Genomic DNA, 16,049 nt, shown 5'->3' with positions numbered 1-16,049 from the left:
GTTTCCTCATCTGTGATATAAAGCATGGTTTAGATTGTGTTTGAGTTCTCTCTGACAAGTGACATTCTGTGATCCTATATACTATGTTAATATAGTCCTGTACCATAAAGGTTTTGTCATGTGGGTAGTAGGGGCTTGCCTCTAGATTGCAAGATGTGTTCAGTGCCCTTGAGATTCTGTAATAGCTGTTTGAGCAATTAAATGTGTCCAAGATGTAATGAGCTGCCTCAAGGAGCAGTTGAGTTCTCTGTCAGTAGAGGTATTCAAGCAGAAGAAGATGGCCACTTGGAGGAGATGTAGGGTGTATATGTAGCAGAAAAGGAGTGTACTAAATATTTCCAGCTTCTTTCCAATTGTATGTCCTGTGTGATTTGTACATATATGGAATTCATGAATTGTACATTTTCTAAAGTTGTGTTTCTCAAACTCTAAAACACAACTCATTAGATGATAATGAAAGCAATATAGTGATTTACCAATGAGCATTTTCTAAGAAAAGAGAGAAAAATAGAAGAGAAGATAATCAAGTAAAATAAAACAGAACAGAAAATATCTTAGTTCATTGCACACAAAGTAGTGGTTGAGAAACTTGTTTTAGTTACATTTGTGTATATGATTATGTATTGGGTTGCAATATAAAATATATTTTATTTTATAGGTCAAGGTCAAAAAAGTTTGAAAGTCACTACCATAAGATCTAAATATGTACAAGCATGACTGTATTTACCTATGTTCTTGTCAATTTGTGTCTTTCATTCATTGTCACTTATCTATTGCATTATTTTCAAAAAGTGATAGAATATTGGCTCATACGGTCCTCGAATTTACTGCTTACACTTCTGCCATAAAAAGAAATCACACGTAATATTTCCCAGCATGTTAAAAGTGCTGAGGCATCATTAATGTGTGAGAAAAGAAGAAAATGCTGCCTGATCTCTTTTCCCAGAACAGTCTGGTCCAGGCAGGGCAAAGAAGGCAAATGACACTGGGCAGCAAGTTGGGGGCTAAGACGGAGTTACACAGCCTCTTTTGTGCTTGGCTAATCTTATGACACAGCATGCTTTTAGGTAGGGTGGCCTTGTAGTAAAGTCAGAGCAGAATTGCGAAGCAGGAGACACAATCCAAATGTGCAGATGTCATGTGGTAATAGAGTGAGTCAGTTGGATAGAACCAAGCAGAATGGTGCATCTCCAGCAAGCTCACCTCCTGTTGGTCAGTCTCCAGCTTCAGGACCTCATTCAAGAAGGGCATCCCTGTACTGCCAAAAACCTGTCTGTAATTGGTCCAGGGATGAGCTCAGTTATCAAAGTAAAGAAAGGAAAGGAAAGGAAAGCAGCCTAACAGTACAGCTTGGGATATACCAGATCCTAACATAACATCTATTTCTCTTTCTATTAATTTCCATGGTGAGGTTCGTTCCTGATGTTTGACTAAAGTACCACATCGATGAGTGGGCCTGCCCACTAATACAGTGTTTTGGTCCCTCAGGGTCTTTGGAGCTGCCATCTTCTTAACATCAACCTTGAACATGTTCATCCCTTCTGCAGCCAGAGTGCATTACGGCTGTGTCATGGGTGTCAGAATTTTGCAAGGTCTAGTGGAGGTAGGAGTTTCTTTCCTTAATGGTTTTTGATATTGCTAGATAAAGTATGGTCCTTTAGAAAATTCAGCTTCTGAAGAAAACCTGCTTTGCTTAGTTTTCCAGTCTTCCACATTGTCCTGCTATTTTCACTCTCTGGTTTTGACTACAGTTATGAGTACTTTAATGAAAATGACTTGCGTGATTACAAATTTGTACACAATAAAGAACCATTTCATAAAGTGCAGAATTTCAGATGAGCCAGGAATGATCTTAGAGATAATCTAATCCAACCTCTTTCCTTTAATAAATGATAGGACCGCAGCCCAAATCCTTTAGTTCACATCGCAGGGTCCCTTTCCGCTAAAGCAATTTAAATGGATTTATTAATAAATATGTAAATTTGTAAATATGTAAATATGTAAATTTCCAGTGTGTAGTGTTACACAGAGATTTAACTCAGAGAAAGAGGTAGCATGGTAGAGAGCCAGAAAGTAAATATTTTGGACTTTGCCATATGTTCCGTGGGGCAACTACTCAACTCTGCCATTGTAGAACAAAAGCAGCCAGAGACAATATGTAAGCAAATGGGCATGGCCAAGCTTTAATAAAACTTTTTGGACACTGAAATTTGAATTTCATATGATTTTTACATGCCATGAAATATTATTCTCCTTTCAATTTGTTTTTACTCGCTTGAAAACCATGAATGCTGAGTAATGTATAGAACTGTTGAATCACTATATTGTACAACTGAAACTAACATAATACTGTATGTTACCGATCCTGGAATTAAAAAGAAAGTTTATTTCAAAAGAAATTTTTTAAATGTTTATTTATTTGTAAGAGAGAGGAAGAGAGAGAGCGTGGGGGGCGAGGGGCAGAGAGAGAGGGAGGGAGAGAATCCCAAGCAGGCTGTGCACTCTCAGCGCAGAACCCAACGGAGGGTGGGGGGGGGGAGGCTCAAACCCATGGACCATGAGATCATCACCTGAGCTGAAGTCATGAGTCAGATGCTTGATCAAGTGAGCCACCCAGGCACCTCTAAAAAAAAATTAATGAAAAAATAAAAAATAAGAAAATAAAAATGTGAGTTGAGAAAAAAAATGTGAAAACTAGTCCTTCCTCATGAGTAGTACAAAAACGGATGGTGTGCTAAATCAGGTCATATTTTCTGAAGCCCTGATGTAGAGCAGTGTTTCCCAAGCTCAGTCATTCACCTCTAGCCTTTGTCACTTTTGTCATATCCATATACAATTTGTACTATTATTTACCTACAGTGTTTCCCTAGATCAATTCATTAAAAAAAACCCACACCCCAAAAGAACCTCATCATAAGCAACAATATCTTTGAAATCATGGGTTTGATGTGCCAGTTACATTTTTTTCTAAAACCTGTTAGAATATACATGCACCAATTATGATAAAAAATGTAGGTTGTGGGGCGTCTGGGTGGCTCCATTGGTTAAGCATCTGGCTCTTGATTTCGGCTTAGGTCATGATCCCACAGTTAGTGGGTTTGAGCCCTGCACTGGGGCTCCGCACTGACAATGTGGATCGGGATTCTCTCGCCCTCTCTCTCTGCCCTTCCCTTGCTTGTGCTCTCTCTCTCTCTCTCTCTCTCTCTCAAAATAAATAAATAAACTTAAAAAAAATGTAGGTTGTTGTAGCAACTCAAATTTAACTCTAGTCCCACTAGAGGGACATATATTGCATTTTAGAAAATAATGATGGGTGGAAAGAATATGCTATTAACAGCCATGAAGACTAGAGTGTAGTCACTGAATGCTTCTTAACCTCAGGTTCTGTATCTTGAAATAAGGGGATGGATCAACTGATTGCAGAAGTCCCTTTCTATACTGATATTCTATAATAATATGAAATATAAAGACCTCTTCCCCATTCCCCACCATTCTTACATTTGAACTGATATTCAAATTTCAGCATCTGTGCTGTGAGTTAAAATAGCTGACACAGGCTACTTGGTATTTATGAATTGGACTTTTATGTTGTAGCCTGTCTTAAAGAAGCAGGATCTATATTTTAAACAAACAGAAACTGGGGTCAAATAAAATAGTCTGTTTTCAACTGTTTTGCCAGGGTGTGACTTACCCAGCCTGCCACGGGATGTGGAGTAAGTGGGCACCACCTTTGGAGAGAAGCCGACTGGCCACAACCTCTTTTTGTGGTAAGTGTATTAGAATAGCAAGTTTTACTTAGGAATGCTTTGACTTCAAGTAAAGATCCTACTAGGTACAGTCTATTTTTTTCACATAATAGAAGCCCCAAAGTAACGCCATTGGCCCTAATTGCATCAATGCTTTATCATCTACAGAGGCAGCTAGGAAAAGCTAGCTTTTCCAGCACCTTTAGTAGAGAAAGGTAAAAAAGAAGGATGTGGTTGTCGAATTAGCCAACAAATGATATTTGCCAAGATCAAAAGCAGAAGAGAGAGAATCATCAAGCCTTTTGCTCCTCTTCTTTTTACAGGTGGAGAAACTGAAATTAAAGTTTATAGTTTAGTTTCATTGAACAGAAATTAAGATCCAAGTTTACACGGGGTATGGAAGGGGAGCTAGACTACCTGATTCTTCTTCTTTTTTTTTTTAACGTTCATTTATTTAGTTTTGATGGGAGGGGGGAGAATCAGAGAGAGATTGAGGCAGAGGCTCTGAAACAGACTGCACTGACAGCAGAGAGCCCAATGTGGGGCTGGAGCTGAAATCAGGAGTTGGACGTTTAACCGACTGAGTTACCCAGGCACCCCTGTACCACCTGGTTCTTAATTCAGAACATTCCTCACTGCATTACTATGTACACATTGTCACAGAGGTCTTTTAATTAATTTTTTCCATTACATTCCAGATGAAAATGGAGGCCATCCGTCTTACCTGAAAGTATGTTAGTGGTCCTTAAGTAGTGATGTGACTTTAATTCCTGGGTCACCAAACTTCACCTTGCTAATACATATATTACATATATTACATATGTATGTATATATACATACATATATATATATGTATTTATGTGGGAAGAGGCCCAGGAAGACAAAAGTGCTTTAGGCCATGAAAGTTATAATGGGGACTTGGCAAAATTAGGATCAGAATTTAGTTCTGTCTAGTTTCTCAAGCTAGTGTACCTTTCCTAAGAGAAACTAACTTGTATTCCTTAGCTAAAGGGAGAAATAAAGTTTCCTCTTAATTTCTGTGAATCTTTTAATTTATTTCTCCCTTGCTCTTTCTCTTTACTTCCTTAAATAATAATAATAATAATAATAATAATAATATAGAATCTTTGGGACTTTGGTGTGAATATTCACCAATGTACCTATTTTATGCCTAGTTTGGAACTACATGCAAAGTCGAGATGTCTTTGTATCTTTAGCCTCTCTTGTCCGTAGAAACCATTTTTCTCCTCTCACTTGTAGTTCAGGATCATCTCCCCTTCCACTACTGACCTTGTGCCAGCTCTAGAAGAATATAAGATTTTGACCTTGTGAACTGTCAGATCCTTGACTTTATTTTCTTTGGATGGTTTATTTATAAGGCTTTTCATTTTGATTTGCCTGCAAAGCAAGAATGACTAGCTGCCACTCTCCATTCTTAGTGTCTTTATAACCCTCAAAGGGCTGATTTGAGAAATGGTTTGACTCTCAAGGAAAGTTACCTGATCAAAGTCATAGGCTTTATTACTTTTCCTGGCTAAGGTGTAGCCTTGGTTTGAAAGAACAGCCAAAGAGAAATGTCATTAGAAGGTAACCCAGATTTGGGGTTAATCAGTTCTTACACAAAAAATATTGGAGTTGACAGGGACTTTAGGAAATATCGAGTCAAGTAAGTTCTCCCAGCTAGTGAGGACAGAACTGGGGAGCCAGCCCACAGAAGGATCAAGGTACAGTCAGCTCCCCTAGGGCAGTTTGGGTGGTACACCCCATGGGGGTATGCTCAGAGGCTGTGGGCATGACAGGAGATGACGCTCACCCATGTCCAGAAGGATGAGGGAGAGTTTCTCTACTAGACAGGGAAGGACAGTTTCAAGTGTAAAATGTCCTCCATGAAAGAATGCTTCCTAATATGAGGAAATAATGGGCATGTTTAAGTGGAGGAGGCAGGACTGAATTATTAAATAGTTAAGGATAAAGACTCTGGATTCCTATCACTCACACCTGTGTGACCTCAGACAATTTACCTCCCCTCACCCAGCCTTGGTTTCTCCCATAAATGGGGATGATATTGGTACCAATGCCAAGAGGTTGAAAAAAGGGTTAAATACAATTTGGGTCTAGAATCTTCAACCTAGTAGAGGGCACACACAAAGCATCCAATGCATCTTAGCTGGTGGTGGTTATTCCCTGACCTTCCCTATCCCTAGCATTTCCCTACCCCTCACTTCCAGGAAATTTGGCCCAGGAAAGACCACCTTCTCCACACCCACAGCAGAGTAAGACCTGCAGCTCTTTCTAAACAATTGCCTTGGAATGCTTGTCTTCCTGGTTTGAGGAAGTATGAGGTTGAAAAAAAATGCAGTGTCGTTCTGTACATTACAGTAACATAATAGCTGGCGTTTGTGCAGCTCTAATTACAGCTTACAAAACATCTTCACAGATATAGTTTATTTGATTCTCAAAATGACTGTGTGAGATGGAGATTTCATTCCCATCTTCTATCTGAGGAAAATGATTCCCACAGATTGAGAGGCTCCCTCAGGTGTCATGATGCTCAGATTTGAGATTCCAGGTTGGGCCTTTCCTGGCCAGTCAGTCCCAGCTTGGAAAGATGGAATTTAATCTTTTTCTCTGGGAAGATCCCCGAACTCCCATTTCCTGAAGGTCTTCCTTAGCACTGAGGTCTGAGATATAGAATATCTTGTTGCTACTCACTTTTTCAGAGCAAGAATTTTTTCATTCACAGCCCAGAGGGAATTTCAGGTAGTAATTTTTTTTGTTTCTTTGATTCAGTTAATATTGATTAAGAGTTTTCAGGGCTCATGTTTCTACAGCAGATATCACGGAGCTGTAGGGCATAGTGGACACCAGACCTCTAGCTTTTGTTATCTTGTCTAGACAAGATAAACATCCACATATAGGTATTTACAAGGTTAAGTATTTACAAAGAAATAAACTTAAACATATGCCCATTCCGGAGGTAGGTGGAGAGAGCAGCCATCCTGTTCATACTGCCGTCCTGGAATAGAACTGTTTCCTGATTAAAAAAAAAAAAAAATCAAGACTCTAAAAACCCTGATTTCTTAATAGTTTGAAGTCCCTCATTTAAAGACCTAGGTGATAATTCTTCTGAACTGTGAACTCTGAAAGGCAGATCAATTTGTGCCTTTGCTTGCTGTCTTCAGTACATAATATTGTACCCGGTGGCTGGGTGGCTGGGTGGCTGGGTGGCTCTCCCAGGGGCCTGGGTGGCTCTGTTGGTTGAGTGTCTGACTTCAGGCTCAGGTCGTTATCTCATGATTCATGGGTTCGAGCCCCGTGTTGGACTTGGGTTCCCAGCTGTCAGTGTGGAGCCGGCTTTGGATCCTCTGTCCCCCTCTCTCTCTCTGCCCCTCCCCTGGTCACACTCTCTTTCTCTCTTTCAAAAATAAAATAAACATTAAAAAAAAATATTGTACCTGGTTGAATTTTTCAAATTTCTCTGAGAGTTTTCTCACCGCTTTTTTCTATTTTTTCATGTAATTCCAAATTGCTGTGCCCAAGCAATCTTTGTCTCATTCCTCCATGGTACCTGGATGTAGTTAAAGGGCACCTGGTGATCTTTCTCTGCTGGAAGCCCTGTGGTAAGGCACCCTGGGAGTTTGTCCTTCTGCACAAGCGCATTGTGACTCTCGCTCCATTCGCTCCATCATCTCAGCAGGAACTCGAGATGACCTGAGGTGGCATGAGTGACTGTTGCTAAGTTTCCATCCATGTTTCCTTGTTCTAGGTTCCTATGCGGGGGCAGTGATTGCCATGCCTCTGGCTGGGGTGTTGGTACAGTACATTGGATGGGCCTCTGTCTTTTATATTTATGGTGAGTAATTTGACTTTATGAGCTCCCATGGTTGACTCATAGAGATGGAATTTTATTGTATATTGGGATTGGCTAAGAATTTACTGTATGAATGGAGTGCCTTTGTAGCTCAGTTGGTTAAGTGCCTGACTTTTGATCTCAGCTCAGGTCATTCATGAGCTTTCCATTAGTGAGACTGAGCCCTGTGTCAGGCTCTGTGCTGACAGCATGGAGCCTGCTTGGCAATCTCTTTCTCTCTCTCTGCCTCTCCCATGCTTGCTCTGTCTCTCTCTCTCTCTCTGTCAAAATAAACATTAAAAAAAGAATTTACTATATGAAAATAGAGATTATTAAAACAAGTTTATCATGTAAGTGGAATACTTGTCTGTTTATGATTCATTTAATGCTTGTATTAAAGTTACTTTCTTAATGGGAATAATATTACCTTTCTTTAAATACAAGCTAACAACAACAACAGGAAAAGCAAAGAAATACTTCTTTCTAGATGAACATCATGTTATATGGCAATATTTTGAGATTTGGAAAATTTAGAGACAAAAGACCAGGAAACCATATCATTAAGCCTTTTGTTTTTTTACTGCAGGTATGTTTGGGATTATTTGGTACACATTTTGGCTGCTGCAGGCCTATGAATGTCCCGCTGCTCACCCAACAATATCCAGTGAGGAGAGGACCTACATAGAGACAAGTATAGGAGAAGGAGCCAACGTGGTTAGTCTCAGTGTAAGTAGAGATGGACAGATGAAGCCTTGCCTCTTTTCTACTTCTCTTAGTGATTGTGTTGTCCTCTCAAGAAAAAAAAATATGTCAATATAGTCACTAAAAATCTCCTGGTATTTTTACTCTTTAGAAACTTAACACACCATGGAAAAAATTTTTCACATCGTTGCCAGTTTATGCAATCATTGTGGCAAATTTTTGCAGAAGCTGGACCTTTTATTTGCTGTTAATAAGTCAGCCTGCTTATTTTGAAGAGGTCTTTGGATTTGCAATAAGTAAGGTAAACACATAGATGCTTCTAATGTTCTTTAACCTTAAATTTCTTGCTTCTACTGAGAAAATCTTTGCATGATAAAATAATTAAATTGCTGATCAAAATTCATAACAGTTCTGTGACACCTAATACCTTAGAGGTCAGACAAGTTGTACGTTCTGGGCACAGTATACATAGCTATTTAATTTCTTCTTTGTAAGGATCAAAGACGTTTTAAGCTGCTTTTAAAGATTTATGTTCTATTCTATCTCAAAGGTTTTTTTGAAGCTAAACTCATGAACTGCATATTAGGTAAGAATAAAAAGATTTGAAGGCAAGAAGGTTTTTTTCCCCTTATAATGTACTTGGTGAGTAGCAGTAAGAGACTTAAAGCTTGTTTTGCAGACCACCCTACTCTCCATAATGGTAGTTATAGCAATAACAACCATTGGCTTGTATGGTTTAGAAAAAACCTCCTTCAATGTCTCCAGCCACTGTGATTAGATTGTCTGCGTTTCAGGGAGGAAAGGTGTAGATGGTGAAACATAGCCATCATCATGAAAGAATTAACCACCTTCCTACAGGGAAAGAACAGAGGCCTAGTAGAGGTAGATGTTTTCATAGCCCAGGTACTGTCTGGGGGTGACCATGGAGGAGATATATATATATATATATAGTGGTTGCCATCCATGAAGCCATCCATGAATGCTCACTTTGTGCCAAGTGTTTACTATGTGCTGGGCCCTTTGGCAGGTGCTGGGGCCTCTGTGATGAATACAAGTCAGGTCTGTCCTCAAGGAGCTTCCAGTCTGGTGGGAGAGACAGGTCTATACTTAAGATCATTCACTCATTCATTATTTATTATAAAATTCAGGCCTATCTGGGTCTCATATAATTAGATGATTAAACTTGGCGGGGAGTGGGCAAGGAATTGGGGAAGTGCATCTGTCTGAAGCAGCTAAAAATAGCTCATTGTTTTTTATTTCTCTCCAGGTGGGTCTCTTGTCAGCAGTCCCACACATGGTTATGACCATCATTGTGCCGATTGGAGGACAATTGGCTGATTATTTAAGAAGCAGAAAAATTTTGACCACAACTGCTGTCAGAAAAATCATGAACTGTGGAGGTACTGTGGATTTCATAGGTGGCTTAAGTAGCCTTTACAGAATGAGATGAACTGCACAGCATATTTTGGGGGTTCTGTATAATCATTAGAAAGGATCTTAAAGGCCCCTAAATCCATCCCCAGCAGATACTTGAGTGTCCATCATACCCCTGCTAACTGGTCATCCAGCTTGTGCAGCCTGAAATAGGACAACTTAGTTGATAGATCAGTACTCACCTCCAACTGTAGAAATGCTTCTTTCATTTACTCTTAAGCCAAAGCAAACTGATTTCCTGTGACATATCTTTATTGTTTATCCTTCCCATATATTCTCCCATACACATAATCCTTTGCTTTTGTAGTTTATTCCCTTATCCCTTTCTGTATATACAGGTTTTGGTAAGAAATACAAGAAAAATATTTCCTCTGAATAGTCTTCTTTCTTAACATATGCATGTGCGCATGCACACACACACACACACACACACAAACTCTTTTCTGTTTTATTTAGTTTCTGCTTTATGTTTTGATTTTGCAAAGACAAATTAGAAGCTGGGTGATTTTCCTAAAGAGGGAGGTAAAGGTAATCATGAACCCCTACAATGTTTATAACTGCTCATCTTTTTTAAACCTTCCACTTTTTTTAAACCTTTTTTTTGTTTTTGTGTTTAAATTAGCATTTATTGGATGCTTTCTGTGTCAGACACTAAGCTATGTCCTCACTGTGGTTTACAGTGAAGAAACTGGGGTAAAATAAAGTGACTTGCTCATGGCAGATCCTGTGCAAGATCTCTGTCTGAGCTCATTGTGCAGTCAGTGAAGCTACTCCTCCAGGGCATTGGGGTCAGGATGGGCAAGCAGGAGGTGGAGAACAGTGCCATCTATGGGTGAAAGGTCACAGCTGCAATATTAAGTTGGAAAGGAGGGGAGGGGTGGACGGTCACTCTAGATTAGATGGGTCAGGACCACTTAAAAGTGAAGATTATATGAAGGCTACACAACAGCAGACATAATCTGAACCAACAGCATTTCAGATATAAAGTCTGACCAGGGAGCTTGGGAATAGCCTATTGGCATCAGTTCTCCCAGCAGTTTGACTGCTGGTCCCAGGCAGAGATGTTTGGCCCTGCCATTGATGTGAACTTCTCTATAGGAGACTGAAGGTTGGCAGGTGTGGATCTGCTCTCTGGAAGGTGAGAGGTGAAGCTCTGAGGCACTGCATTCAAGGTAGCTGAGGTAGACAGTATAATGGTCCCCCAAAGATGTCCATGTTCTAATTCCCAAAATTTGTGCTTATGTTTCCCTATATAATAAAATGAACTTTGCAGATATGATCAAGTTAAGGACCTTGAGACGGGGAGATGATCTTGGATTATCTGGGTGGACCCAATGCAATCACAGAGTTCCTTATAAGAGGAGGCAGGAGGGACAGAGTCAGAGAAGGAGATATGATGGTAGAGGCAAATATCAGAGTGATGCAGCCACAAGCCAAGGAGTGCAGGTGGGCTCTAAAGGCTGGGAAAAGCAAGAATGGAGTTTCCCCTAAAGCCTCCAGAAGGAACACAGTTCTGTTAACATCCTGATTTTAGGTCTCCAGGACCCATTTCAGTCTTCTGACCTCCAGCACTATACAGTAATAAGTTTGTATGGTTTTAAGCCAGTAAATTTGTGATAATTTGTTATAGCAGCAATCAGAAACTCATACAGGAGCCACTCCTCTGATTACCACATTGTACTCCAGCTGAATAGCCCTCCACAGCAGGCCCTGGATATCCTTTTCCACCTCTGACTTTGCTTACTCCCTTGCTCTTGACTGTGAGTTATGCTCACCTTCACTTCTCACCCTAGTCCTATCCACACATCCTTCCACATGAGTTCATCCTCCTTCTTGTGAAGTCTACATCAGCCTCCAGTGACTGCTCCTGCCCATGCATACACTTGATTGGTACCTTATTATACCTCTTGCAGGAAAGCATTTTAGGCAGCAGTAATAGCATGTGCAATGGCCCTGAGGCAGGCATTAATGTGGCATGTTAGAGAGCAGAGGGAAAGAAATTCAAAATGGCTGGAGCCTAAGGAGTGAGGTGGAGAGTGACAGGAGATGGGACCAGAATGCTTGATGAGGGCCAGATCTTGGGAGGCTTTGTAGACACGTGCAGAGCTTACGTTTTATTTGAAATGCCCTGGGAAGCAAGTAGAGGGTTTAAAACAGGGAAAGTGACATGATTTGACTTATATTTTCAAATCTGAATAGAATGTAGAACACAAAAGTAAAAGAAGGGAGAGCAGTTAGGAGGCTATTTTGGTTACTCTTTCAAGAGAAGATGGTAACTTGAACTAAAGTGGTGTCAATGGAGGTGGAGAAAATTGGGTGGATTTTTAAATTCTCTGAGCCCAACTTTCTTCTTTAAAATCTGAATAATCATATTTTCTTTCAATGATTATTACAAATGTTAAATGAGACAATGTACAGATGCACCTAGCATGGATCCAACCTATAGAAGGTTTTTGGTAGATAATGCATTTTTCCTCTCCTGTGTTTAAGACGCTAACAAAATCGAAGTTTTTCTAAGGAGGCATTCAATAAGTATTTGCTATTCAAGTGTATTTCCCATGGCCAAAAATATGCAACCTCTTAACCTGGAATTTGAAAGAAAATTCTGGATTTCAATTCCACTTGTACAAACTTTTCTAAAGCCAGATGTCTTGGAGACTCTGAACATACTTTATAGGAATGTCTTGTTTGTGTTTAATTTTGCCCCAATCACTTCACCCATTGATCCTCCACAATCGATAGTGTTGGCATTGGGAGGAGGGGTGGTGAGAATTCTCAAAGATTTTAAAGTGTTAACAAAGTGACTGTTGAAAGCAGATCTCTTCCCCCCACCCCACCAAAACTAGAACACAAACATAGAACTTCCCTAGCCTCTCTCCCATCTTAAAGAACAAAACAAAACCCTCAAAACCTCTTTGCATATCTTGTCATGTCATTTTATATTTTGAAATAGCAGGACCAGTGAGTTCTACATAGAATGTTTTAAAAAATCGTTGTCTTATTTTGCTTATATACGAAGATGCTAGACTAGAAATAAATACATGAGGAGAGAGTTTTGTGCCATCATTGAACAAGCCAGATTGATTTGGACATAATGAAGCACTTGCATGATCTTATAGGTAATTTTAGTTGGTTTCATACTCTCTAAGAAGAAATATAGAGGACATTTCTCATCTGAGAAGGATCACACATTTGCTAGAGTCTGTCACTTTCTTTTCTTTCCATAGGCAAGGGATGTTTGCTGCTAGAATCATTTAAAACAAACAGATCACCTAAGACATGAAGGTCTGTTCTAGTTCATTCTCAGTCAGGGCACATTTCCAAGATCCTCGAAAACAGATGTCAAATCCTTGTACTTCCCTCTATGGTACTTGTTAAGTGTGACTGAGGTAAAAAATTCTAGTCTGGCTCCATCGGTTGCCTGTGTGAACTTTAGATTGTTTTAATATGAAGTGAACATTTTTCTCAGACCTTTAAATCCTAGTTCTATTTTTCTGGTCAGCTCTGAATAGGTTCACTTTCAAGGTCTTTTGATCACCTCTGACGTTCAAATTTTATCCTTAAGCTCCTGGAACATAGTCGTCCTATCTCTAGCATTTTTCACTATAGACAGAAACTATTTAAGTTCTTAAATGTTTTCCCACCCCCCTGCCCCGTCCTTTGGAAATCTACTAACTATTTGGCAAAGATCATTTTTTCCCCCTTATGGATGAACCAGTGGGTCATTTGTACGTTTTATTTTTCACAAAATGTCTCCATTCTAATTCTTTGGGGGAATTAATTTTTCCTTACAACCTTTGTCTAGAGTACTAAGATAAAAGAAGTTTCAGCCAAAGACACCTGGGTGGCTCAGTCGGTTATGCGTCAGACTCTTGATTTCTGCTCAGGTCACAATCTCATGGTTTGTGAGCTCGAACCCTGTGTCAGGCTCAGCGCTGCCAGTGTGGAGCCTGTTTGGAATTCTCTCTCTCCCCCTCTCTCTCTTCCCCTCCCCTGTGGGCTTATGCACATTCTCTCTCTTCCTCTCTCTCTCTCTCAAAACAGATAAATAAAATTTAAAAAAAAGTTTCAGCAAGATGCCTTGTTATTTAAAATGGGCCACTTCAAAAGCACTTTTAGTTAGTATATAAAATACTAGCAATTTTTCCCTATGTATAATTTAAAATCTTGAAACAAAATTAACAAGTAGTAGTGGTATAAAGCCACCAGTTGAAAAGCACCACTGTTCCCCATTTTATCTGATTCTCTTTGAATGGCCATCTAAAACAATTACTGATGCTTGCTCTGTTTCTATGATAGTTTTGAGAAAACGAACTCAGAAGGTAAGCAATTCACCAAGTTCTACAAAAGGTATTTTAGCTTGTATTTCAATCTAACTGTCTTGATTCCGGGTCTCATTTTCTTCCCTTTACATTAATTCATTAACCATTATTTATTGAGTGCCCGCTACATGCTAGCCAGGCTCTGTGCTACATACTTGGTATCTTTCTGGATAACGTCACAGTTTGTGGCAGAGGCAGAAACATAAACGAAAAATTACAAAGCAATGTTGAAAGTTTCTGTAATATGAGGAATAAAAAGGAGATGTCAGCTTCACCAGTGTGGGGAAGGGCAGTGTTGTCAGAGACGCTTCCTAGAAGTAATATTTGAAACGGCCTTTAAAGGATGGTAAGGTTGCTCCAGAAAAAGAGAAATAAGTGGCTGGAGCAGAGTATCGCAGGCAAAGGAAGAGCCTATAAAAATATGTCAGGGGGATGAAACAGTGTTGTGAGTAGGAAATGCTCATAGATTTATGCGACTACAACAGAAAGCTTTATAGGGGGCAGGGGCAGGGCGGTGAGGGCTGGCAGATGAACCTGGACCAGCAGGAGGGTTTATTATAAGTGCTATACTGATAACGTGTGACCCTTGACAAAAGTTTTAAGCAAAAGGGCAATGGAGTCAATGTGTAGTTTAGAGAGCTAGTGATGTGGAGAATGGGTCAGAGGAAGAGGTGGGGAGACCAATAAAGGAGCTATTGAATTTGTCCAGGTGAGAAGTAGTGGGACCCAGGACCGAGACAGCGGAGGAGGATAAAAAGAGGTCACATTTGACACCTACAGATTTGTATGTGAAAGCTGAGGAATAGTGAGAAGTGTCCAAGATGATTCTGTGATTTGAACATTTGACTTTTGGTTGACTTTTTTTTTAAGTCTTTTTTTTTTTTTAAGTAATCTCTACACCCAATGTGGGGTATGACTCAAAACCCAAGGTCAAGAGTCACATGCTCCACTGACTAAGCCGGCCAGGCATCCCACTTTTGGTTGACTTGAGCTGTGCTCATGTGGACAGGGACTGCACTTGATACCTTACATACCCAATTTTATTTACTCTTCCAGCATCCTACAAGGTTGTATCATTAACCCCATTTTTGAGAATGAGGCATCTAAGGGGTGAAGGGAACTTGTCCAGGGTCACATAATTAGTGGTTTTGTGGTAGAACCGGAACCCAGGCTTGTCTGAATCTAAAGTCTGGGTTATAAACATAGGTTGATAGATTAATTCTGTTATGGTCTTTGAGGTGACTACAGGACAGTCGGGTGGAGATGTCTGGAATCAGCAGACAGTCTCCAGAATGAAGCATCATTGTCTTCATGTACCCCAGGGCACTTCATATACCTGGAAATGGCACTTACATCTTCTTTCTGTCTGCTGTTGGCTGAACTCGAGTGTGTGTACATGTGTGTGTGAGTATATGTGTGGTGTGTGTTTTGTGAGAAGGAACATCTTCATAACTTCTTCATCCTTTTTTATTGTACTGGATTCAGTTATTTAGAATGAAAGGAACAGAAAGTACTTTTGTTCTGCTTTATTTCTGTGCAAATGTCTCATGGCTTTTATAAAGAGTCTTGAGAGCTGGGTGAACTTCTGAAAGGGAAAATTTTTGCCTTATGCTTTACAAGAGATGAAGATCTGCTTTTTGTTTCTGATATTCTCTACAGCGTTCTGGTCATTTCTGGTGATATATATTAGAGTGTTGTCATTGTATTTTTCTGTGAGAGGCCATAACTTACATAACCAAAGAGGGGATCACTGACAGTATATAAGAGAGTTTTAGTATTTAGAAATGGCAGGGGCAACTACCCATGAAGCAACTGATAGTAAACATCCCCCATCCCAGGGGCATCATTGGAACGTGCTGGAACTTCTCAGTATTCAACGTGCACCAGGACACATGTTGGAAGGCTCACAGAACACTGGGGTAATATTACCATAGTCATGTAGTGATGAAGCACCCAGGTAATATTGTAAGCAATGTGCCAGAATGTACATACTAA

The 16,049-nt window shown here is 39.9% G+C and overlaps 1 protein-coding gene across 1 annotated transcript in view; it reads left to right on the top strand.

Moving 5' to 3' along the window:
• SLC17A8 (solute carrier family 17 member 8) overlaps positions 1-16,049 on the top strand; it is a 49,182-nt gene that overhangs the window by 24,595 nt on the left and 8,538 nt on the right. Inside the window, exons 4-9 of the mRNA XM_058741658.1 lie at positions 1,489-1,603; positions 3,680-3,767; positions 7,513-7,599; positions 8,183-8,322; positions 8,450-8,599; positions 9,566-9,698. Of these exons, the coding sequence (XP_058597641.1) occupies positions 1,489-1,603; positions 3,680-3,767; positions 7,513-7,599; positions 8,183-8,322; positions 8,450-8,599; positions 9,566-9,698 (713 nt within the window). The remainder of the gene's footprint in view (positions 1-1,488; positions 1,604-3,679; positions 3,768-7,512; positions 7,600-8,182; positions 8,323-8,449; positions 8,600-9,565; positions 9,699-16,049) is intronic.

The sequence above is a fragment of the Neofelis nebulosa genome, chromosome 8, assembly GCF_028018385.1.
Source record: "Neofelis nebulosa isolate mNeoNeb1 chromosome 8, mNeoNeb1.pri, whole genome shotgun sequence".
Classification (NCBI taxonomy): domain Eukaryota; kingdom Metazoa; phylum Chordata; class Mammalia; order Carnivora; family Felidae; genus Neofelis; species Neofelis nebulosa.
This window is presented reverse-complemented; position numbering and strand designations above follow the sequence as displayed.